Source organism: Bos mutus, chromosome 2 (assembly GCF_027580195.1).
Source record: "Bos mutus isolate GX-2022 chromosome 2, NWIPB_WYAK_1.1, whole genome shotgun sequence".
Classification (NCBI taxonomy): domain Eukaryota; kingdom Metazoa; phylum Chordata; class Mammalia; order Artiodactyla; family Bovidae; genus Bos; species Bos mutus.
In genome coordinates, this window is record NC_091618.1 from 94,175,767 (window position 1) to 94,201,183 (window position 25,417).

The 25,417-nt window shown below is 37.0% G+C and overlaps 1 protein-coding gene across 2 annotated transcripts in view; it reads left to right on the forward strand.

Annotated features, from left to right (window-relative positions):
• GALNT13 (polypeptide N-acetylgalactosaminyltransferase 13) overlaps nucleotides 1-25,417 on the forward strand; it is a 672,291-nt gene that overhangs the window by 624,021 nt on the left and 22,853 nt on the right. For both annotated transcript variants that reach the window (XM_005896463.2, XM_070380823.1), the window contains exon 11: nucleotides 910-1,008. In XM_005896463.2, the coding sequence (XP_005896525.1) occupies nucleotides 910-1,008 (99 nt within the window). The remainder of the gene's footprint in view (nucleotides 1-909; nucleotides 1,009-25,417) is intronic.

Consider the following 25,417-nt stretch of genomic DNA (forward strand, 5'->3'; position numbering starts at 1 on the left):
TGTCCTAATAAGAGAGAAAAGAACTTTTTGGAAGCAGAGTGGACAAGTGTAAAACATTACTACTTTGGGTTGAGACTAAAGGAAAAAAAATCTAAAACATTTCATCTATTAGAAAAGGTTTTCTTCTTTTTTACGTTCACTTGTGCTTGACTTAGTAATTTGGGCATCTTTAAACTCAATAAATGGCTTTCATAAAATTACATTTGGCACAAATGTATATTAACATGTTAATTATGGGATTAATGCAGTGTCTGAGTATAAACCATGAATCTGATGTTTGCAGTTGGCAATTTAATCTTGGTTTTGAAAAATTTTTCCTGTGAAATCACCATTTAGCCTTGTAATAGTTTTTCTTAGGGTCAACTGCTTTCCACTGTTTGGTATTAGGAATGCAAAAAGATGCATGTTTTAGTTAAAAAATTATCAGTGTAATTAATCTTTATAAATGTTCAGAATGGAGCATCTAGTAATGAAGCAACGAAAAATACATAAATTTGCATATCGGACCAATTTGTTTCTATTACTTTGCATAGGGCACTGTAGGACTTAAGGACTTCACAAATACACTATGATTATTTGGGTGCAATTTCGAGACTGTCCTAATTTTCAGAAGATTTGCGGAAGAACTCCTAATTTGTAATACGTGGTTGTTTTCTTCTTCTCTGACACTACACTATAAACAAAGAGTGCCTCTTGACTGGATGCTAATGACAACGCCAGTGCTATGCAAGTTTACTTGAATGGGAGTTTAGACTGTTATACAGATATCAGAATAGACATAGAAAAATAAATATTTAAAGCTTTGTCTTTTCCTTGGAGAAATTTCCTTACAAAAATATTATTTTGCTATCAACAAGGAATTTGAAAATACCAAAGATTTTCTGACTTACATTTTTGTGTTTCCTTTAGATAAGAAATGTTGAAACAAATCAATGTTTAGACAACATGGGCCGCAAGGAAAATGAAAAAGTGGGTATATTCAACTGTCACGGTATGGGAGGAAATCAGGTAAACTCCGTTTTTTATCAGCTTCATATTTGGGGGGGAAGATATTGTGTAAACTATCCAGGTAGATTATGGCTCACTGCCAATAACAATGTCTTAGTAAATTGACAGGCATTCTAATAAAGACTTAATTTATGTCTTTAACATATAATAACTATGTTATTATTCTAAGTATTATAAGAAAACACTGAAGAATTTAATAAGTAGGGCAACATCTTTAATTAGCCTAGAGTGAATGAGGGCAGCCAGATGTTTCAGACCTACTTCCTATTACCATGTATGAGAAAATGAGGACTGCATTTTATTGTTAACTCAATCATATAAAATAATCACTCAGCAATTATGGTTCCTAATGGTGCTTACCCTGAATTTCTTCTTCAAATGTTTCTTGTCTATCATGTTTTCTATGACTTTTGGTGGTTTAATAAAATTTTAAGCACACAGATAAGCATGTTTGTTAACAACTTTGCTTTGGCTATCTGAAGATGCCCTTCAGATCAGGTAAAAATGTATTATTTAAACAAGATTTATACTTAATTAAAATTTTAGGACACCTGTTTTGTGATGGTCCAATTAATTATCAGAAACTTACCAGACTATAACAAGGATTCTTGTGTTTTCTGTAAGCAATGAAAAGCAGCACTGCAAGGTAGAAAAAGTAAAGGCTGCTTGGCTTGAGTCTTGGTGCCACAGCCACTTTCAGAGGTTTAATTTGAAGTTCATGGGAACTTATAACAAAGCACAGTTAAGAGACAGCTGCTCCTTGGTAGACAAGTTGTCTAAAAGGGTCAAGGTGAAGCATATGAGTGAGCTGTTTATCTAGTGTTTTAGAGTGAACTGAGGAAGCAAAAATGATTCTGTTCAGCACAACATGATGGTGATTATTTGTAATAGCTGAATGTTTCAAGAATCCATAGAAAGATCTTCAGGATCAAGATGTCTGCTCACCTACTCCCACAAATACATCAGAAATACATCTATAACTGTAACAATTCACACAGAATATCTACTGAACACTGGCAAAAGACCTCAGACTTCTGAAAGGGCAAGAACCCCTCCCATAACTGGATAGGACAAAAGAATAAAGGAAAAATAAAGTAGTCAAAATGGGAACTGCACCCCAGGGAGGAAGCTATGAAGGAGGAAAACTTCTGTACCCAGGAAAGTCCCTTCTACAGTAGGAAGATCAGCTGGGGTGGAGAGGAAGCTTTGGAGCCAGGGAGGAGAGGGCAGCAACCAGCCTGAGTAAGGCAAGATGAAGAGTAACCTGCACAGACATATCAGTAAGACTGCCTTGTACTCCCCAGCCTGAGATGCTTGTCTGTCAGTATGGACAGGGGCTGGGTGCTGAAGCTTGGGCTACAGAGGTCAGACTCAGGTAGAGACAGGAATCGGCTGTGCAGAGACACCCTGCCAGAGTGGCAACCAAGGACGTACTTGGAGGAAGCCTGGGGGTGCAAGAGAGGCAAGGTGCCAATGTTTGGGAAATACAGGAGGAGAGGGATGGGACCGCCATAGGAGCTTCTTTCCCTGTGCACACTCGTAGGTAACAAGACACCACCTATAAGAGCTCCGGTGATGGGCACAAGCGACCACTGCCACTAGGCCACCCACAAGCAGTCACCAGTGACTCCCCTGCTGCCCTGGGAGTGCTCTGGCTGCCACTGCTGCTAGGAAACCCAGGAGCAGGTGCGAGCATTCTTCAATATCTGCCAATCAAACAGTATGATATACCACATCAACAAACTGAAGAATAAAAACTAAATGACCATCTCAATAGACACAGAAAGAGGTTTTAACAAAAATCAACACCAATTTATGATGAAAATTCCCCACAAAGTCATCATAGAGGGATGCTTCCTCAGCAAAATAAAGGCTGTATATGACAAACCCAGAGCTACCATCACTCTCAACTGTGAAAAACTGAAAGCATTTCCCTAAGATCAGGAACAAGACAAGGGTGTCCACTCTTATTCAACATAGTTTTGGAAGATGATCAACATCACAAATTAAGAGAGAAATGCAAATCAGAACTACAAAGAGGTTTAACCTCATACTGGGCAACTGGCAGAACACCCATCATCAAAGTCTATAATCACTAAATGCTGGAGAAGGTGTGGAGAAAAGGGAACCCTCCTACACTGTTGGTAGGAATGTAAGTGGCTACAGCCACTATGGCAAACAATATGGGGGTTTCTTTAAAAACTAAAAATAGTTCTATTTTAGTTAAGAAAACCCCATATTGTTCACCATAGTGACTGTACCCACTTACATGATCCAGCAATCCCACTCTTGGGCATGTATCTGGAGAAAATCTTATTCAAACGATGCATGCACCCCGTGTTCACTGCAGCACTATTTACAGAAGCCAAAACATGGAAGCAACCAGAATGTCCATCGATAGAGGAGTGGATAAAGAAGAATTTGTACACATATACAATGAAGCCATAAAAGAGAATGAACTAATGTCATTTCCAGCAATGTGGATGGACCTAGAGATTATCATAAATGAAGAAAGTCAGAGAAAGACAAATATCATATACTATTGCTTAATGTGGAATATAAAAGATGATACAAATGAACTTATATATAATACAGAAACAGACTCATAACAAACTTCTAGTTACCAAAGGGAAAATGTGGGGTAGAGGGATAAATTAGGAGTTTGGGACTAACATAAACACACTACTATACATAAAACAAATAATCAACAGAGACATACTGTATAGCACAGAGTACTCTACGCAATATTCCACAATAACCTATATGGGAGAAGAATCTGAAAGAGAATAAATATATGTATAAGTAAATCACTGATGTATACCTGAAACTAACACAACATGTAACTCAACTATAACGTAAGATTTAAAGGAAAAAAAGGGTCCATAGAGAAAAAGCCAGAATGAAATGGCCCTGTTGAGTTCTGGCACCATACTTCAAATCAGACTTTTGTACAATTCAATGGAAGACACTAAAATAATGCTTCTCCCTACAACTAAAGACAACTTAATTATTAAAATCCTAATTAGTACCTCACAGTTTAAATTTAAACAAGAAAGTATATGAGTCAAACTTTCTAAATTACAGCATGGGGAAATGACTATATGAAAGATGATGGAAACAATGACATAGTCAGAACAACAACAGAGCATTCAAAAAGGGTCCATCTTATTATACTGATTCACGGTGAGTGTCAGAGGTTTCTATTACCAAAGTCACGATGAATTCAGCCCCAAGTGGCAAAAGCTACCACGGGACTAAATACACAAGGGTTTACTTTTTTCACATAGTATGAAATCTGCCAAGCAATCAGTTGTTCATTTGTTCAGGTCCTCAGTAATTTCACCAAGAAACCAGATACTTTCTATCTTTCCATTCTTATAGTTAAGTCTTAGCATCAGCTGGTCACAAGAGGTCTGCTAAAACTCCAGACATCATGTCTACATTCAAAGCAGGAAGAAGTGGGAATAGAAAAGAGTTGAAACAGCCATACCTGTCCTTCTATTAAGCAAAGCAGATGCCTTTCTAGAGACTCAAAACACCTCTGTGTATGACTCTTTGGCCACAAGTGTGTGATTTTGACACCTAATGGCACAAATACACTAAATACATCATCTCACACTCACACATAGCTTTTCCTCGTAGTTTATTTACCATGGTATTGAGTAGACATTTAAAAGTGTCTCCCATAATGAGTTTCAACAGCTTATGAAAAAAGCTACTCATCATTTGCACCATGATGACATGCAGAATTCTAAAAGAAAACGTTATTTATGAGATCACTCTGATTCAAATATAGATGAAAATGAGGGAGGAAGACCCGTCAGGTGAATTACTCTCATGGATTCATTAAGATGCCATCAGATCAGATCAGATCAGATCAGTCACTCAGTCGTGTCCGACTCTTTGCGATCCCATGAATCGCAGCACGCCAGGCCTCCCTGTCCATCACCAACTCCCGGAGTTCACTCAAACTCACGTCCATCAAGTTGGTGATGTCATCCAGCCATCTCATCCTCTGTCGTCCCCTTCTCCTCCTGCCCCCAATCCCTCCCAGCATCAGAGTCTTTTCCAATGAGTCAACTCTTTGCATGAGGTGGCCAAAGTACTGGAGTTTCAGCTTTAGCATCATTCCTTCCAAAGAATACCCAGGGCTCATCTCCTGTAGAACAGACTGGTTGGATCTCCTTGCAGTCCAAGGGACTCTCAAGAGTCTTCTCCAACACCACAGTTCAAAAGCATCAATTCTTCGGTGCTCAGCTTTCTTTACAGTCCAACTCTTGCATCCATACATGACCACAGGAAAAACCATAGCCTTGACTAGACGGACCTTTGTTGGCCAAGTAATGTCTCTGCTTTTCAATACGCTATCTAGGTTGGTCATAACTTTTCTTCCAAGGAATAAGCGTCTTTTAATTTCATAGCTTCAGTCGCTCAGTAATGTCCAACTCTTTGCAACCCCATGACTGCAGCATGCCAGCCCTCCCTGTCCATCACGAACTCCCAGAGTTTACCCAAACTCATGTCCATTGAGTCGGTGATGCCATCCAACCATCTCATGCTCTGCCATCCCCTTCTCCTCGTGCCTTCAGTCTTTCCCAACATCAGAGTCTTTTCCAATGAGTCGACTCTTAGCATGAGTGGCCAACATACTGGAGTTTCAGCTTTAGCATTTTCCTTCCAATGAACAACCAGGACTGATCTCCTTTAGGATGGACTGGTTGGATCTCCCTGCAGTCCAAGGGACTCTCAAGAGTCTTCTCCAACACCACAGTTCAAAAGCATCAATTCTTTGGCGCTCAGCTTTCTTTATGGCCCAACTCTCACATCATACATGACCACTGGAAAAACCATAGCCTTGACTAGACGGACCTTTGTTGACAAAGTAATGTCTCTGCTTTTTAATATGCTGTCTAAGTTGGTCATAACTTTCCTTCCAAGGAGTAAGCGTCTTTTAATTTCATGGCTGCAATCAACATCTGCAGTGATTCTGGAGCCCCAAAAATAAAGTCAGCCACTGTTTCCATTGTTTCCTCATCTATTTGACATGAAGTGATGGGACCAGATGCCATGATCTTAATTTTCTAAATGTTGAGCTTTAAGCCAACTTTTTCACTCTCCTCTTTCACTTTCATCAAGGGGCTCTTTAGTCCTTTTTCTGCCTTAAGGGTGGTGTCATCTGCATATCTGAGGTTATTGATATTTCTCCCAGCAATCTTGATTCCAGCTTGTGCTTCCTCTAGCCCAGCATTCTCATGATGTACTCTGCATATAAGTTGAATAAGCTGGGTGTCAATATACAGCCTTGACATACTCCTTTTCCTAACTGGAACCAGTCTGCTGTTCCTTGTCCAGTTCTAACTGTTGCTATGGTTACTGTTCAAAAGGATATCCAGTCATATGCTTAAATTTGTCTAATGACACAAAACACTAGATCATAAATGCTTAAAATATTTTAAAAAATATTTAAATGTTTTCATATGTCCAGAAGTAAACTATGCCACTCTACTGTAGACTTCCTATTGGCAGGGCCAGTCCATTCTAAAGGAGATCAGTCCTGGGTGTTCTTTGGAAGTACTGATGCTAAAGCTGAAACTCCAATACTTTGGCCACCTCATACGAAGAGTTGACTCATTGGAAAAGACCCTGATGCTGGGAGGGATTGGGGCAGGAGGAAAAGGGGATGACAGAGGATGAGATGGCTGGATGGCATCACCGACTCGATGGACATGAGTTTGAGTGAACTCCAGGAGTTGGTGATGGACAGGGAGGCCTGGCATGCTGCAATTCATGGGGTGGCAAAGAGTCGAACACGACTGAGCGACTGAACTGAACTGAACTGATATCCTATTCCACTCTTCATCCCCAGTACCTGGTACTTAGGATATGGTAGGCACTTAATGCACTTAATAAATACTAGTCAAGTAAATAGATGAAAGAATTCATGGTCAGAATAATGGATTTATATCCTAGTACTATATAGACACTGCCAAAAATGTTATTGTCATAGTAACCAAAATTATAGAAAGATACTAATCTCAGGGATTCAGAAATAAAGGGGACAAATAAACAATAAAAAAAAAAAACCCATACCTACACATTTTCCAATGTCTCTACATTATCTAATTACAAGATAAACTTTAAAACCAATATTTTTCATCTATATAAAGCTATTCATGTCTACAAATATGAGAATGCCCATTTTGTCATAACACAAATAATGGAAACAAATATTTACCAAGAGGAGAATGTTTAAATAAATCATACTGTATCCACAGTAGAGATTACTACTTAGCCACCAAAATGACTGAGAGGTCTAAATGTATTGTCATCAAAAACTGAAAAGAGGGAAAAATAACAGAGTACAACTTACTTTGAATTTGAATGACCTCATTTGTGGAAAATGTCTGTGAACATTTTTCTCTATTAACAGTATCTGTAATAGCCATATATAAATGCTATGCAACTTATTAGAAATATATAGATATCTATTTGGAATATAAATTACCACTGGAGAGAGGAATAGGAGAGGAATAGGATAGAATAAGCTGGAATAGGAAATTTTTCTTTTTATCCCACATTTTCCTGTGTGTGTATATACGTGTGTGTGTGTGTGTGTATATCATAATTAAACAAATAAAAATGGAGAAATTGAACTGCTGAAATAAAGGAACATCATTTTATAACACTATTCTGATCTGATAAATTGCATACCTTGTACATTACTTAATGTTTTGGAGCTTCAGTGTTTTACCTATAAAATGCATACAAATTTTCCCTCAATTTCTCTAAAGATTAGTAAACTTTATAAAACAAATAACTAGCATAGCATATACTAGACAGCACATTTTGCTCCACTGCTATTAATTATTCTCCTTATTATTTCCATTTGTGTTCTCCATTATCTCAGTCTTTACTTCTAAAAGTAAAAATATTTATTCAGTGCCTAATGCCAGAGGTAAGTTAAAAGCACAAGACACTTTATGGTATTGTTAAAGTCAATAAAAAGAACTGCCTCTCCTGTTATTCTAACAAGTATTATGAAAAATATTAAAGCATCAGATAAATGCTATTCTGGTATCCTTTTTTATGGAATTCACAGTTTCTAGCAGTATTAATACTAGCATGATTTAAAATTTTGACTGACTTTTAAAAAGAACAGATCTCAGGATTTTATTCTGAGAGCTACCTCCCTGTTTTTACTGCTATTCTTTTGTGTTACCATGGAAACAGCATTTATTTTTATGGTTATTTAGCTTTGAATTTTTAAAAGTAGCCCCAACCCCTAAAAATATTCAAATTTATTTCTCCTGCTTTTTACATAAAAGTCAAAACAAATGTTGTTTTTTCTTTTTTTAGGTTTTTTTTTTTTTTTTTTTGCTCATTTACTTTTCTAAATCAAGGGACTTTATATTTCAGGACAGTTATACCTTTCACCATTTCTCCTTGCATGGATGTTTTGGTAGTTTGGTTTTTGTTAAATTTTGGAGATATCACAAAGAAACTTACTTTTCAGTAGTTCTTGGAAGTATCCAGCATACTCTTTCTCTCATCATTCCTAGCACTGGGCACAGTGCTTGGGATATTGTAGGCACCTAATAAAAATTAGTCAAGTAAATAGATGAAATAATGCATGGATGTTTTTGTATCAGGAATACTGTGAAACAGGGTAGCAAGTGAAGAATTATTATTAAAATCAACAGTTGATCATCTTGAGGTGTTCTCTTTAAAAATTTAGTAATCCAAGTCTTCTAGCTCTAATAACAAAATTTGATACTCTATTAATTCCTTTCTGTTCTTGAAATGCTTTCTTTACATTAGCAAACCATATCAAAATGATCATTACTTCAAAAGAATGAAAATAAATAAGAATATGATTAAAACTTGAATATAACATTTTACAAGTGAAAGAAAGAACTTACAATTTACTGGTAGAAAATATGTTACTAGAAGTTACGGAATTATCTTCTTTGTGCTTTTGAAAAGATGACGTGGATTCCTAGAAGTAGTTTCATGTTACTGATGACTCAGATTTATATCTTCACCCTCAGACTCTCTCCTGAGCTCTGGAATCTGTTGCTAATTAATAACTGGAATTCTTTACAGGCATCTCAAAATTGAAGCTTTCCAAACTGTACTCATGCTCTTCCCCTTCATGCTATGCTATGCTAAGTCACTTCAGTCGTGTCTGACTCTGTGCGACCCCACAGACGGCAGCCCACCAGGCTCCCCAGTCCCTGGGATTCTCCAGGCAAGAACACTGGAGTGGGTTGCCATTTCCTTCTCCAATGCACGAAAATGAAAAGTGAAAGTGAAGTCGCTCAGTCGTGTCCAACTCTTAGCGACCCCATGGATTGCAGCCTACCAGGCTCCTCTGTCCATGGGATTTTCCAAGCAAGAGTACTGGAGTGGGGTGCCATTGCCTTCTCCCTTCCCCTTCATACAATCATACAAAATCAAAATCTGACATAGACACTCCTGAAATTCCATCGGTCCCCAAAACCCCTATTTCTATGAAAATAATACCCCTTGACTCCTACCTGTAAGTCCTTTTAAAACCAGGATTTCTATCTTTGTCCTGGCCTACATCTTCTTTCACCTGTGTGGTCAAAAACAACAACTCATTATTTCCATATATCATAGGGAATTCCATAAATACATCCCATACATGTTACATTAGAATTAAATCAGATTAAACACTCCAGCAGTTCTTCACTGTCCAAAAATAAAGTAAAAATTCCCTAGTTATGACATTCAAAGCACCTCATAATTTCATCCCCATATGGCTTTTCAGCAGTGTCCCTTGATGTTCTAATAGGTCCTTGTGCTCTAGACGTGTTTGGTATGTCTTTATTCCCTGCATACTGTGTATTCTTATGTCTCTGCACTGTTCTAATTGCCCTATTGGCCAAATATGGCTCCACTCATAAGCTTAAGACATACTCACTGTTTAAAAGCCAAATAATTTAGCTTCTTTTCTGCTGCTGCTAAGTCGCTTTAGTCGTGTCCGACTCCGTGCAACCCCATAGATGGCAGCCCACCAGGCTCCCCCATCCCTGGGATTCTCCAAGCAAGAACACTGGAGTGGGTTGCCATTTCCTTCAGGACATATTTTAATGGATAAACTATAATTTAGATTCAATCAATCCTTTACTGTTTAAGACACAATGTTATTTATAACTTTTCACTGTTACAGTCCAGGCTCATTGGTACTCTTGTAGCTAAAACCTGGTGAGCTTCCATCCATATTTATTTCTTTAGAAATGTCTAGAAGTTAAGTTTGCTAGATCGAAAGTTATACATCATTATAAGGCTTTTAATATATAGTGACAAATTGCCCTCTTTAATATTTCACCAATTTAATAGGACAAACAGCTAAAATAGGAAGAGGCACTGTGATAGATACTTAACATACATTATTCTTTTTGATTTTTACAATAATCTATGAAGTGCCTAGTGTTATTCTAATTTTTAAACTCCTCACGAGTTTAATGGAAACCTTGAGATTAATAATGTGATTGAGGTGGTAAAGCCAGTTTGAACCAAAATCTGGCTGACTCCACACCAGTTTTATATTCACTGCATCTGCACTGATTCCCAACCACACTCTCCCAGCACTGTGATTACAGTGGCCAACTCTAATGGGTGTTGTATTTTTCTTGTTTTTCACATTTGCCAATATAGTTTGGGAGAAACATTTTATCTTATTTTAAATCATATATCTAACAAAATCAATGCATGTAAGCATTTTTAAAGTTAGCATTAGTACTTTATGAATTTCATAACCATGCTTTTGCTTATGTTTTCATTGGAGTTTGAGATGGCTCTTTGTTTCACGACTTATAAAAACACTTTATTATCTTCTGTTATACACATTAAATATATATTTCTGACTTGACAGTTTGTTTACATTGCGTTTTCATATACAGACTTTTATATAGTTTATCCCAATCAATATTTGCCTTTATGTTTTCTCTTTTTGATGTCAAAATACCATGCTTTTTTACTGAGGTGCTTTTACATGACATTTAAGATCATCTTACAGGAGCCAACAGTAAATAGGTCTTAGCCTCACTGGATATGTATCTAGTATACTAGATATATACTCAAAGATCGACACTAATTTTTAGTGACAATTTTAAGTAAAATTTATATAAACTTATATAAATGAGTCAAAGTAGATTAATATAATATTTATAAAACAGCCATTTTACTTTGTTAAAATATCAATATAAAAATTTTGAAAATATATCTTTAATCAAAGATAGGGAGAAAAGCAGCCTTTGTAAACACTGTACTTATTCCTTTTAAAGACAAAGAACATAAAGTGATGGAAAAACACTCACATTTTAGCAAATGCATATATAATGTTTCTCTTTCTCCCTAGAGCCACTCATTTGGAGAAAGCTAGAAAGCACATGGAAACAGTCTGTGTAATTTATTGCAGTACTTGATTCAGTCATTTTTCAAGGTAGCAAGTCTAGAGAAGCTTATGCTAGCCATTTATTAAAACCATATTGTCTGCCGAGATAAAGAGATCATTAGGTATTATCCATACTTTCATACAAATGTCTCCTCTTCCTCTAAAATTCTGTTATTTATACTTAAGAAGAATCCAACATTATGACAGGTGCATTACAAATTTTGATAGTAAACAAATACATCATTCTCTTATTACAGACCCTCTCCTAGAGAAACTTAATTATTTTAGTAATGCTTTCTAATGTACTCATGGATTGTAATAGATATAGTCATTCAAGAGATACATATTCATTTTAAATATTAGATTTCTATAAGTAAAGTTTACATCTTATAATTACTTATAAGCCATTTCTATAATAATTTGGTCCCCTTTTAATAACCTGAATACCAGAATTAAAACTCGCCAGGGATTTCACAAAGTAAAATCCCACAATGGCCATTCAATGTTAAAGTGAGTTGGACACATGTGAGCCAGAAGAGGGCAGAGTTATTATAATTTCTGTAGAACTAGGGATTATTCCAAGAGCCTTTCAATCTCATTAATGCTTGGCTGGGAGAACTTGTCTTGTGTCTGGTAGGCTCAGTCTCCTATCGGGGGACTAAAAGATACTGAGGATGGACTGGCAAAATATCATTGCCAAATGGAAAAACAAAAATCTTTAATATCACCAGTTATTACAAGATAAAATTAACATTCTTTACCAGTCAAAGCTCTATAGTCTGATCCCTTCTTACCTTTGAAATTTTTATCTCCTGTTGCTCACCCATATAGACTCTTAACTTTATCATCTCTATTGAGTATAGCCAGAACAGACATTTTAAAAATTGTTACCATTATCCATTTTTTAAAATCATATCTTTGCCTTTTCTTTTACCCACCTGACATCACCTTTCTCCATTTTTTCTAACTAAATTCTAGTTTACATAATTTCCTAGTTTATATCATTCATCTAGTTCCACTTCACCATCCTCCATGTAGTAATTCATTTTTTTCTGATTTTCAATACACACCGGTATTTCCTTTCTCTGAACTCACAATATTTTAAACTTTTTCTCCGTTTTAATTATTCATATATCATATCTCAATGTTTCTCTTACTTTGAGCTCTTATATTTTCATTCAATTATGTATGTTTGTTCTTACCTTCAAAAGCAAATGGTAAATTCTTCTTGAAGCAAGTATTAGTTGATTTCCTTTTCTTAATCCTTCTATAGTAATAAGTGCTTACTGAAAGAATGAATGGGTAAACAAATTCATACAAAAATTTAAAAGTTACTCAAAGACCTGCTATTAACATAGAAATAACTTCAAAACTTGGAAGAACCACATAAAGGAAAGTCTTCCTGGCAAATGAAACTGTTCTTATGAAAATGCCTAGATCTGAGGCTGTAGTAGGCTGAAAAATGACTTCCAAAGGGATCCACATCCTAAGCCTTGGCCTGTGAATGTTATATGGCAGAAGACCCTGCAGATGTGATTAAGTTAAGCATCATGATATAGGGAGATTGTCTCAATTATGTGGTTGGCACTCAGTGCAACCACATGTATGCATATGAGAGGAAGCAGAGGGGAATTTGACACACAGAGGAGGGAAGGAAATGTGACCAAAGAGGCAGAGATAGGAGTGATATAGCTACAAGCAAAGAAAAGCTAGGCTGTTGCCAGAAACTACAAGAGGCAAAGTACAGACGCTCCCCTAGCGCCACCAGAGAAAGCACTGCCTTGCTGGTACCATAACACAACGTAGTGAAATTGATTTCAAATGCCTGACCTCCAGAATTGTGAGGGAATAAATTACCACTGTTTTAAGTCATCATGTTTGTGGTAATTTGTTTCAGTAGCCACAGGAAAATAACGTTCAGTTCAGTTCAGTCGCTCAGTCGTGTCCGATTCTTTGCGACCCCATGAATCACAGCACGCCAGGCCTCCCTGTCCATCACCAACTCCCAGAGTTTACTCAAACTCATGTCCATTGAGTCAGTGGTGCCATCCAACCATCTCATCCTCTGTTGTCACCTTCTCCTCCTGCCCCCAATATCTCGCAGCATTAGGATCTTTTCCAATGAGTCAACTCTTCGCATGAGGTGGCCCAAGTATTGGAGTTTCAGCTTTAATATCAGTCCTTCCAGTGAACACCCAGGACTGATCTCCTTTAGAATGGACTGGTTGGATCTCCTTGCAGTCCAAGGGACTCTCAAGAGTCTTCTCCAACACCACAGTTCAAAAGCATCAATTCTTCAGTGCTCACCTTTCTTCACAGTCCAACTCTCACATCCATACATGACCACTGGAAAAACCACAGCCTTGACCAGACAGACCTTTGTTGATAAAATAACATCTCTGCTTTTTCATATGCTATCTAGGTTGGTCACAACTTTCCTTCCAAGGAGTAAGCTTCTTTTAATTTCATGCCTGCAGTCACCATCTGGAGTGATTTTGGAGCCGAAAAAATAAAGTCTGACACTGTTTCCACTGTTTCCCCATCTATTTGCCATGAAGTGATGGGACCAGATGCCAGGATCTTTGTTTTCTGAATGTTGAGCTTTAAGCCAACTTTTTCACTCTCCTCTTTCACTTTCATCAAGAGGCTTTTTAGTTCCTCTTCACTTTCTGCCATAAGGGTGGTGTCATCTGCATATCTGAGGTTATTGATATTTCTCCCGGCAATCTTGATTCCAGCTTGGGCTTCTTCCAGCCCAGCGTTTCTTATAGATGTACTCTGCATATAAGTTAAATAAGCAGGGTGACAATATACAGCCTCGACGTACTCCTTTTCCTATTTGGAACCAGTCTGTTGTTCAATGTCCAGTTCTAACTATTGCTTCTTGACCTGCATATAGGTTTCTCAAGAGGCAGGTCAGGTGGTCTGGTATTCCCATCTCTTTCAGAATTTTCCACAGTTTATTGTGATCCACACAGTGAAAGGCTTTGGCATAGTCAATAAAGCAGAAATACATGTTTTTCTGGAATTCTCGCTTTTTCAATGATCCAGCGGATGTTGGCAATTTGATCTCTGGTTCCTCTGCCTTTTCTAAAACCAGCTTGAACATCTGGAAGTTCACAGTTCATGTAGGCTTGGAGAATTTTGAGCATCACTTTACTATGCTGTGAGATGAGTGCAATTGTGTGGTAGTTTGAACATTCTTTGGCATTGCCTTTCTTTGGGATTGGAATGAAAACTGACCTTTTCCAGTCCTGTGGCCACTGCTGAGTTTTCCAAATTTGCTGTCATATTGAGTGCAGCACTTTCACAGCATCATTCTTTAGGATTTAAAAGAGCTCACCTGGAATTCCATCACCTCCACTAGCTTTGTTAATAGTGATGCTTTCTAAGGCCCACTTGACTTCACATTCCAGGATGTCTGGCTCTAGGTGAGTAATCACACCATCGTGATTATCTGGGTCATGAAGATCTTTTTTGTATAGTTCTTCTGTGTATTCTTGCCACCTCTTCTTAATGCCTTCTGCTTCTGTTAGGTCCATTTCTGTCCTTTATCGAGCCCATCTTTGCATGAAATGTTCCCTTGGTATCTCTAATTTTCTTGAAGAGACCTCTAGTCTTTCCCATTCTGTTCTTTTCCTCTGTTTCTTTGCATAGATCACTGAGGAAGGCTTTCTTATCTCTCCTTGCTATTCTTTAGAACTCTGCCTTCAAATGGGAATATCTTTCCTTTTCTCCTTCGCTTTTTGCTTCTCTTCTTTTCACAGCTATTTGTAAGGCCTCCTCAGACAACCATTTTGCTTTTTTGCATTTATTTTCCATGGGGATGATCTTGATCCCTGTCTCCTGTACAATGTCATGAACCTCCATCCATAGTTCATCAGGCACTCTGTCTATCAGATCTAGTCCCTTAAATCTATTTGTCACTTCCACTGTATAATCATAAGGCATTTGATTTAGGTCATACCTGAATGGTCTAGTGGTTTTCACCACTTTCTTCAATTTCGGTCTGAATTTGGCAATAAGGAGTTCATGGTCTGAGCCACAGTCAGCTCCCAGTCTTGTTTTTGCTAACCGTATAGAGCTTCTCCATCTTTGGCTGCAAAGAATATTATCAATCTGATTTTGGTATTGACCATCTGGTGATGTCCATGTGTAGTCTTCTCTTGTGTTTTGGAAGAGGGTGTTTGCTATGACCAGTACATTCTCTTGGCAAAATTCTATTAGCCTTTGCCCTGCTTCATTCCATACTCCAAGGCCAAATTTGCCTGTTATTCCAGGTGTTTCTTGAATTCCTACTTTTGCATTCCAGTCTCCTATAACGAAAATGACATCTTTTTTGGCTGTTAGTTCTAAAAGGTCTTGTAGGTCTTCATAGAATCATTCAACTTCAGCTTCTTCAGTGTTACTGGTTGGGGCATAGGCTTGGATTACTGTGATATTGAATTTGCCTTGGAAACGAACAGAGATCATTCTGTTGTTTTTGAGATTGCATCCAAGTACTGCATTTCTTACTCTTTTTTGACTATGATGGCTGCTCCATTTCTTCTAAGGGATTCTTGCCCACAGTAGTAGATATAATGGTCATCTGTGTTAAATTCACCCATTCCAGTCTATTTTAGTTCACTGATTCCTAGAATGTCAACGTTCACTCTTGCCATCTCCTGTTTGACCACTTCCAATTTGCCTTGATTTGTGGACCTAATATTCCAGGTTCCTATGCAGTATTGCTCTTTACAGCATTGGATCTTGCTTCTATCACCAGTCACATCCACAACTGGGTATTGTTTTTGCTTTGGCTCCATCCCTTCATTTTTTCTGGAGTTGTTTCTCCACCGATCTCCAGTAGCATATTGGGCCCCTACTGACCTGGGGAAATAACGTGGGTCCTCACAAACAAAACTTCAAGAACTCTCAAGCTCAGTGTTCTTAAGCAATCCATTCCTTCAGAGAAGAGATTTAAGATAAGAAACCTTCCTCAAAGTTATAGACATATACTACTCTATATTGCTGCTTCAAGAAATCAAGTAGTAGGTACAAAGAATGGCTCTAAATTACACTTTTGGAATATTTTAAATATACAAAATTTGGTTTTGGATATTCCATTTTAACCTGAGTTTATATCTGTTCTATTTTAGTGCAATTGTAGTAATAAATAAAATTGTCAATAGCTCTATATTAATAAAGTTTTTCAAATATAAAAAAGTGAATACATATTGAATTATATCCTTTTCCATTAACAGTTAATAAATTATGCATAAGTCTTAAAACTGCTTTTTTTTTTTCAAATCTTAATTCAAGAACTGAGCAATCAAAAAGTAACAATTTCTTAATCCAAAAGAAATATTTATTTATATTTATTTTTGTATTAATATTAAAGAAACATCTAGTAAGCTTGGAGTTAATTAAAACTTAGAGGAACTTAAACTTATCATCTTCTTTTACCTAGTTCTGCCTATCCAGAGTGTTTCCTGGCATAGAAATAAATGTCAAATCTGTTGTGTTCAATCCTTTTCTTCCCCGGTAGGAGTTACTCAAAGATTGTGAGACTGTTTTCTTAATATTCTCAAAAAAATGAGCACTAATATTATCTATTTCTTAGATAAAGCTTTTCCTCTAAGTGTTGTACAGTGTAATTTTATGTATTTCTACTTAATGGTAGATAATAACATCTATCACATATGACACTTTTTTAAAAGCTATCTAAAAATTGGCAATGCAAGTCAATGTAGAAAGCATTTTTACTGTCTTACTGTAATGTGCTTAAAATTAATACCTGAAATCTTTCATTCCTTTAAATAAGCAACAACTTTGGCTCCAAGCTTTCTAGCTGTAAGTACAACACTGGTTATATGAGTCATTGGGTCAATAATATAAAAACAAATCAGCATCCAAAAGATTCAATTATTTCTGGTGTTGAGACGATAAAACTGTCTACCCTGATTCTGGAGAGAAAGTGGACTAAACTTGGAGGAGACAACGATCTTTAGGAAGGCATATAAGCAAATGACGATGGATGTCAAAGTATGTCTGTGCACACAGAAGGACAAGTGTATCAATATCAGCTCATGCTTTAAGGTGCTTAAAATTAAATTTCTATAAAATTTAAATATTAAAGTGCTTTAAGATCTTTGGGAGAATTCACATAAATTTGTATCTATTTTATTAATGACATTTACAGAATATTTTGAAAAGTGTCCTTCAAAATGTGAACTATCACACATTTTCATAAAGTAAAAAATTTAATACTACTATAATCTTACAAAATGCACACATACAAAAAAAATACACACACACACACACACGCCTATATACTTCTCTTATTGCATATCACCAATAGGCTTTTCTTACTGACAAGGGTATACTGTTAGTTGAAATACCTACTGAAAGAAAAATATTTTGCTACTAGCAGTATCAGTCTGCTTCCTCAGTCCACTATGCATTTCTTCTGAAGCTCCTGTTACTTAGAGATGGACTACAGACTTTCTGCTAACTTCACAAGACTACAGACTTTCTGCTAGGTCTGTCTCCGTTAAACAATTTAGTTCCAGCAGAACCTTTCTCCTCTGTACTTTTTTCCAATCTTCTGAACATCACCCCTTTCTCTATTTTGTCTTCAAGTGTTTTTTTATCCTGTCTTATGCCTAATTCTTGATTTAGCACCCTTGTCTTAATCATTAACCTGAATTTTCTTGTTCAAGTCATTTTCCTGCCAAAATTTTAGTTTGTTTATTAAAAAATGTAATGGATTAAATGCACGAATCTACTATATATGAAGAATATTAAGGTTCTTTGAATGATCCCCTCTTCTCCCTCAAAGAGTGTACATGCATAAATTTTACTGAAGATAAAAGTAATTATTTTAAATTACCACTTGAAGCAATCTGTAATAGCTAAAATAATTTTATCTTGGCTTACTCTAGTAGAAAAGGCCACTTTATTAGTTTCTAAGTAAGGTAAATAATGTTTGTAGTTTCTAAATTAACAGTGTTGGCCAGTTTCATACTCACCAGAAGAATCTATACTCAAGATTATTTGCTTTCTTATACCTAAGACATTCTTTATCTTACTGTATTTCCCAATTATATCCTAGTTAATAAAATCTTATAGTATTTGAACAAAGTAATGGGTAAGGGTATTCCCAGGGTTATTTTTTTTCTTTCAAATATGAAAACTTGTTTTTTGGGGAAAGAAAAGATAACACAAGTAAGCTTAGATAACATAAAACTGGATGAGAAATTTATGTTCAAATATCTGACTAATCAATGCAAGGAAGAGAAAGTTCAGGAAAAGGGAAAAAAGTAGACAAATGTGCAAGTCAAATAAAATATCCAGTAATATATTATCAAGTATAATAGCACCAAGATTTTTAAGGCATTCTTTGCTTAATACTCACCAATATTTAAAGGCATTTTTTGCTGAATATTCATGAATTTTTAAAAGAAGTCATCATATATAAGATTTTATTGCATACAACTCAAAGAGGCTAATCAAATGCAAGCTTATAAACTTAGAGGGCTGAAAAGAAAATGTTTTAAATATTTCATTTGTTCATGATTAACTATATATCCCATATATATTTTGCCTTGTTGTTAGAAATGCAGATATAACAATAGTGACAGGATAGCAACAAAATATCTTCCACATTTTAATGGCACTAATTATTGGCCTAAATAATATAATGGTCCCAATATATATTCTTTGTTTAAATAAAAAGCAGTTACATCTGAGGTATCATGGCATTGTCATCACTTTTCTGTATAAATTATGAAGAACAAATATTTCTAATTTTTAATAGGTATTTCTCCTAGTTAACAATCTAATCTCATCTTTAGAAACTATTGGTTTTACATCTATGGAAGTATACCTTTGCATGAAATAATTTTCTTTATTTTTCTAGGATGAACTGCATCCTACACTAAATTGAAGTATATATCATCAGTACAAGTTGGTTTAGTTATTAGTATTATTTAAGCTCTTCATGAGGATTCCCAGGTGGTGCTAGTGGTAAAGAACTTGCCTGCCAATGCAGGAGATTTGAGACTTGGGTTCAATCCTTGGGTTGGGAATATCCCCAGGAGGAGAACATGGCAACCCACTCCAGTATTCTTGCCTGGAGAATTCCATGGACAGAGGAGACTGGCAGGCTACAGTCCCTAGGGTCGCACGGAGTCAGACATGACTGAAGCAATTTAGCATGCACGCATGCAGGATGGAACTTGAGCAAGAACTTTCATTGTTAAAAGCATCTGAAATTTGTGCTTTTTCATAGTAGTAAAATCTGAGGAATGCAGTCTAATAAAAGAGAGAAAAATAAACTGTTAAAGAGGTAACAATTACACCAATTAAAATACTATGTAGTTATACTGTATTTGGTTTCTTTGTTTAATCTGATTTACAAGAAAATGTTCGAGAATCGATGGAAAATAATGTGACTACATCAAGGCTTCATAACAATAGCTATTCAATATATAACTAGGTAATAATTGTCCTCTGTTTGGCAGTGCCACCTGTACTTTCAAAGCAGAAGCTGGACTTTAAACTTTTTTAGAAAAAATGTGGTATCTGTATTTTTATTTATTTTTTTTGTTATTTTAGCTATTTCAGCTTTATTTGGATTGTGATAAGAACATGAGCTCTGGAATGAGATAAATTTGAGTTCTGACACTTACTAGCTGTTTGAATTTATGTAAGTCATTCAGTTCAGTTCAGTCACTCAGTCATGTCTCTTTGCGACCCCATGAATCGCAGCACGCCAGGCCTCCCTGTCCATCACCAACTCCCAGAGTTCACTCAAACTCACGTCCATCGAGTCGGTGATGCCATCCAGCCATCTCATCCTCTGTCATCCCCTTTTAAATTATATTTATATTTTTATGTAGGTGGACTGTTGTCTCTTATCTCTCTCTATATATTAATATGTGTGTGTATATATATGTATGTAAAATTCTGTTTAAATCTACTTCCACTTTTCAATGAGATTAAATATAAATAAGTAAATAGGCACAGAATCCCAACCCTCAATACCAATGGGAATACAAAAAAATGATTCTTGAAACAAAGAAGATTTGTACTGTTATACAGAAGGCATTCAGAGAAAAAAAGATCTGATAAGGACAGGGGTGAGTCTAAAAGGCTTCACAAAGCTGTCAGGGAGCACAGAAAATGGAGTGTGTGCAAGGACAGCAAGGATACTGGCCTTAATGGAGTCGAAGGCCTGGACAAGGCAGAGTGGAAAATTAAGCTTTATAAGTAGTAGAGCTAAGCTCCTAAGAGAATGTAAATGTCAAGCAAGGAAATTTTGCCTCTAGGGGACAAAAAGAGCAATAATCTTTCAGACTGCAAAGGTTGCCAAAGGATAGCTTGTAACCTATTTCTAATACAACCTCATGAAATACTTGCACATGTACTTTTGTTATTAAAAATGGCATGGTGAATGTGGCCAAAATGAAAAGGGCTTTTTTTCTTGTTATTTAGTACCAAGAATAATTTCACCACAAGCAGAGCCACACTGTAGAACTTTTTGTCAGTTCATTTATTTTATTCTGTTGTAAAAGGACTTGATCCAATACTGAGCAGGAAGCTACATGTGGTATGCAGAGAAATGATACCTTTTCATTAAAGGATAAAAGGCTTTGGTAGGTTACCATGGAAACAACCTAGAGTCTACTCCAATTTCTAGTAAAGAATCCTAGTCTTCTAATGAAAACCTACCAGATATATTTCTACTCTCTCTCTAGTTGCTAACTTTCTAAATAGATTTTGAGTTGTTTTTTTAATTACTATTTAAAAGAAGTAAAATGTGTTTATCTGGCTGCTGCTGCTGCTGCTGCTAAGTCGCTTCAGTCGTGTCCGACTCTGTGCGACCCCATAGATGGCAGCCCACCAGGCTCCCCTGTCCTTGGGATTCTCCAGGCAAGAACACTGGAGTGGGTTGCCATTTCCTTCTCCAATGCATGAAAGTGAAAAGTGAAAGTGAAGTTGCGCAGTCGTGTCCGACTCTTAGCGACCCCATGGACTGCAGCCCACCAGGCTCCTCGGTCCATGGGATTTTCCAGGCAAGAGTACTGGAGTGGGATGCCATTGCCTTCTCCATTATCTGGCTGAGCTATGCAGAAATTGTTTGAAAGACACTTCCCTCTGCCTCCTCCAAAAACAGAGCAGCCTGCCAATTCAGAGGTGCATTGCCTGGCTGTTGTAACACCAAAGAAAGATTAAAGTGGTATCTGGAGGTCACAAGGACCAATGTTCAATTCACATCTTACATGCTGATGACACCAAGTGCCATTTCTAAGTGGTGGAAATTATCACATTACAATTTACCACTACAGAGATCTTCTGTTCATTCAGTGAGTGAAACAAGGAGCCTATAAGCTGGATATATTTTTTACTATAAGAATCTTAATGCATTACATATAAATCTAATTTAAAGACATGGCCCTGGTTTTAGACTGAGGTTTTTAGAGACATGTTAATATTGATCTCTAAGGTCTCCTATAAAGAGTTCCAAATAGTTTATGGAGACAATCCCTGCTCTAGAATATGGGATTTATCTCTCCTCCCCAGTTGTGTGTGCATTGTGCTTAATGACTTGCTTTTAAAGAGTAGAATACAGAAGGGCTTGGTACTGACTTTCCAGTGGAGAAACCTGCCAAATGCTATCTTGGGTTAGTATTCAAGGTTCTATGCTGTGAGTCATGTTAATACCAAGAACCCTTGATAAAATCTGAGGAGAATGGCATTTCACTTTTGTGATCTTCCCCAAAAAACCTATAACCCCACTCAAATCATGAGGTGAACATTAGACAAACCCAAACTGAGGTGCACTCCACAAAATAGCTAACTAGTGCTCCTCATAACTGTCAGTCATCAAATAGGTTAAAGTCTCAGCAGCCGTCAGAGCTGGCTAAGGAGATATGATGGCAACGTGTAATGTGGTATCCTGGATTGGGTGCTGAAAAAGCGAGCATAGGATCATATGGGAACTTTAAGGAAAACCCTGTGAAAGCTGAATAAAGATTGGAGTTTAATTTTTAAAATATCCCAGAAGCAAAATATTAACTATGTGGAAAGAACATGGGATATATGAGGTCTGACAGACCACAGTTCAAAGACACATTCTCCCACTTGCAAAATGAATGACTTGGAATTTACCTAACCTTTTCAAACCTCATATTCCTTATTTGAAAAAGTAAAATTATAATACTAACCCTGAAAAGTTATTAAAGAAACATATAATTTATAATATGTGCTGTATCATATTTATGTGTCTTTATGCTTAGTCGCTCAGTCATGTCAGACTCTTTGCTATCCCATGGACTGTAGCCCACCAGGCTCCTCTGTTCATGGAATTTTCCAGGCAAAAATACTGGAGTGGGTTGCCATTTCCTACTCCACAGGATCTTCCTGACCAGTGATCGAGTCTGCGTCTTCCGCACTGGAAGGCAGATTCTTTACCAGTGCGCCAGGTAGAAGCCCATATCATACTTAATATCCTAATATTTAATATGACTGCTATCTTGCCACATACATGGCAGGTTATCCTGAAATGTCTGCTTTCTCTCCTTCCACCTGCTTCTAGGCTGACATTCAAAAGGCCAGAATCTGTCCCCTTGCCTGATAGTTTTCTCTGCCAGAGGCTGCTCTGCCCACCTTGTCACACCTGGGGAATTAATCAACTCTACTCCCTGGAAGTACACCTCAGGCAAAAGTGGAGGGCAGGTGGTATAATTATCTCAGCTTCTTCACTCTTCCAGGGAACTGAATCTGAGGCTTGTTTTATCTGGTTGCCAGAGTTTCCCAACAGGATTAAGTTCCAGCTACCTATAGTGTAAATAATTTGTAATGTACCCTTTATTGGCTGCTATGCCTTCCCTGCATTCCAACCCATATTTCTTGGGATCATCTACGTAGTAAATTACTTGCACTTGAATCCTTGTTCAACATCAGCTTCTGGAGGAAGCCAAACTACATCTTAATTTAGCCAAACTGATCTTAGTTGGTAGCAATGATGAACTGTCATAAGTAGGATTTCTTTAAGCTTAAAATCACCTAGAAAAATTCAGTATTATTTGATTCAGTGCAAATGTTTTGGTAATAATATGAAGGTGAATTTTTTTTTAATTATGTCTAATTTAAACTAAAGGTAGTTTTAAGAAGCAGTTATAGCAGATACCCAATAAAACTATCTTTGTGCTATCTTAAGGATATTACAATTTGCCTTTTGAGACATTTTAATATACTTAATAATTTTTCTCTAATTATGTGCCACATACCAGAGTTACAGCAAGTATCTAAGTAACACAATGTATGTGAAAAGGCCTTGAAATTATATTAAATATCAGTAAAAATGTATTCATAGATGATATCACAAAATCCCTTATCATTAATTTGGGGCTAATAAAACAAATACTAAAATGAATATATAATCTATATATACATATGTGTGTGTGTCATGTGAATGACATTATTGCTGCTATGTTTATTTACATTCACAGGCATAAATGAGTAAGAACCTTAAAGACTAGTTATCTTGATGCTTCACCATTCCAACTAGTGATACAGTCATAAAGGCAAAGTGAAGTGAAAGTTGCTCAGTTGTGTCTGACTCTTTGTGACCCCATGGACTAAACAGTCCATGGAATTCTCTAGGCCAGAGTACTGGAGTGGGTAGCCTTTCCCTTCTCCAGAGGATCTTTCCAACCCATGGATCGAACCCAGGTCTCCCACATTGCAGGCAGATTCTTTACCAGCTGAGCCACAAGGGAACCCCAAGAATACTGGACTGGGTAGCCTATCCCTTCTCCAGCAGATCTTCCCAACCCAGGAATCAAACTGGGGTCTCCTGCATTGCGGGTGGATTCTTTCACCATCTGAGCTATCAGGGAAGCCCTCACAAAGGCGAAGTATGTATTAAGCCACTCCAGTACTCTTGCCTGGAAAATCCCATGGATGGAGGAGCCTGGTAGGCTGAAGTCCATGGGGTCGCTGAGAGTCAGACATGACTGAGCGACTTCACTTTCACTTTCCACTTTCATGCACTGGAGAAGGAAATGGCAACCCACTCCAGTGTTCTTGCCTGGAGAATCCCAGGGACAGGGGAGCCTGGTGGGCTGCCAGACGTCTATGGGGTCGCACAGAGTCGGACACGACTGAAGTGACTTAGCAGCAGCAGCAGCCCATAACTGAAGATAATCCCATCCAAGAATTCACACAGCTAATTTGTTACAGAAAATACAATGAAAAAACCAAGAACAGAGCTCAAGTAGGTAGGAAGAGTGAAGGAAACTCTTCAAGAAATCTTGGCTCTCACTTGTATGTCTGTGTATCAAATTCAAAGTTTCATGAAGGGCCTGTATAATTCGGATAAAGCCTGAAACCTTTAACATTCTCAAAAGTATTAGTTGAATAAATAGATGGATTAATTACTGAATGAATAAATAATACAGACATAGCACAGGAGAAAAGAGTTCCTCATGGTGATAGGAATTTAGTTTTTTCATGTATTTCCTTTACCTTGATGGTCACTCTCTTCATATTCTACTGTTGCATAACAAATTACTACAAATTAAGTGGATTACAACAACACAAAAGTATTACCTCACAGTGCCACAGGACAGAAATTCAGGTGCAGCATGGCTGGGTTCTCTGCTGAGAGCCTCACAGGACTGAACTAAAGGTGTTGGCCAGAGCAGTGATCTTACTGAAGGCTCCAGTTCCTCTTCCAAGATTCCTGATAACTGGCAGATTTCAGTTCCTTGAAGTTAGAGGTCTGAGATCTCATCTTTGTCAGACTGCAAAGACAAAGTCTAATGTAATTATGAAGTGACTTTCTTATCATAAACACAGTCTCACTGACATTTAAGTCAGTGTTATAAAGGTAAATATATAAAGGGTGTTATACAGGGCATGTATACCATGGGACAAGAATCTACCATAATCACATAGAACACAGTCTCTGCACTTCAAGTATTATCTATTGTATCTTTT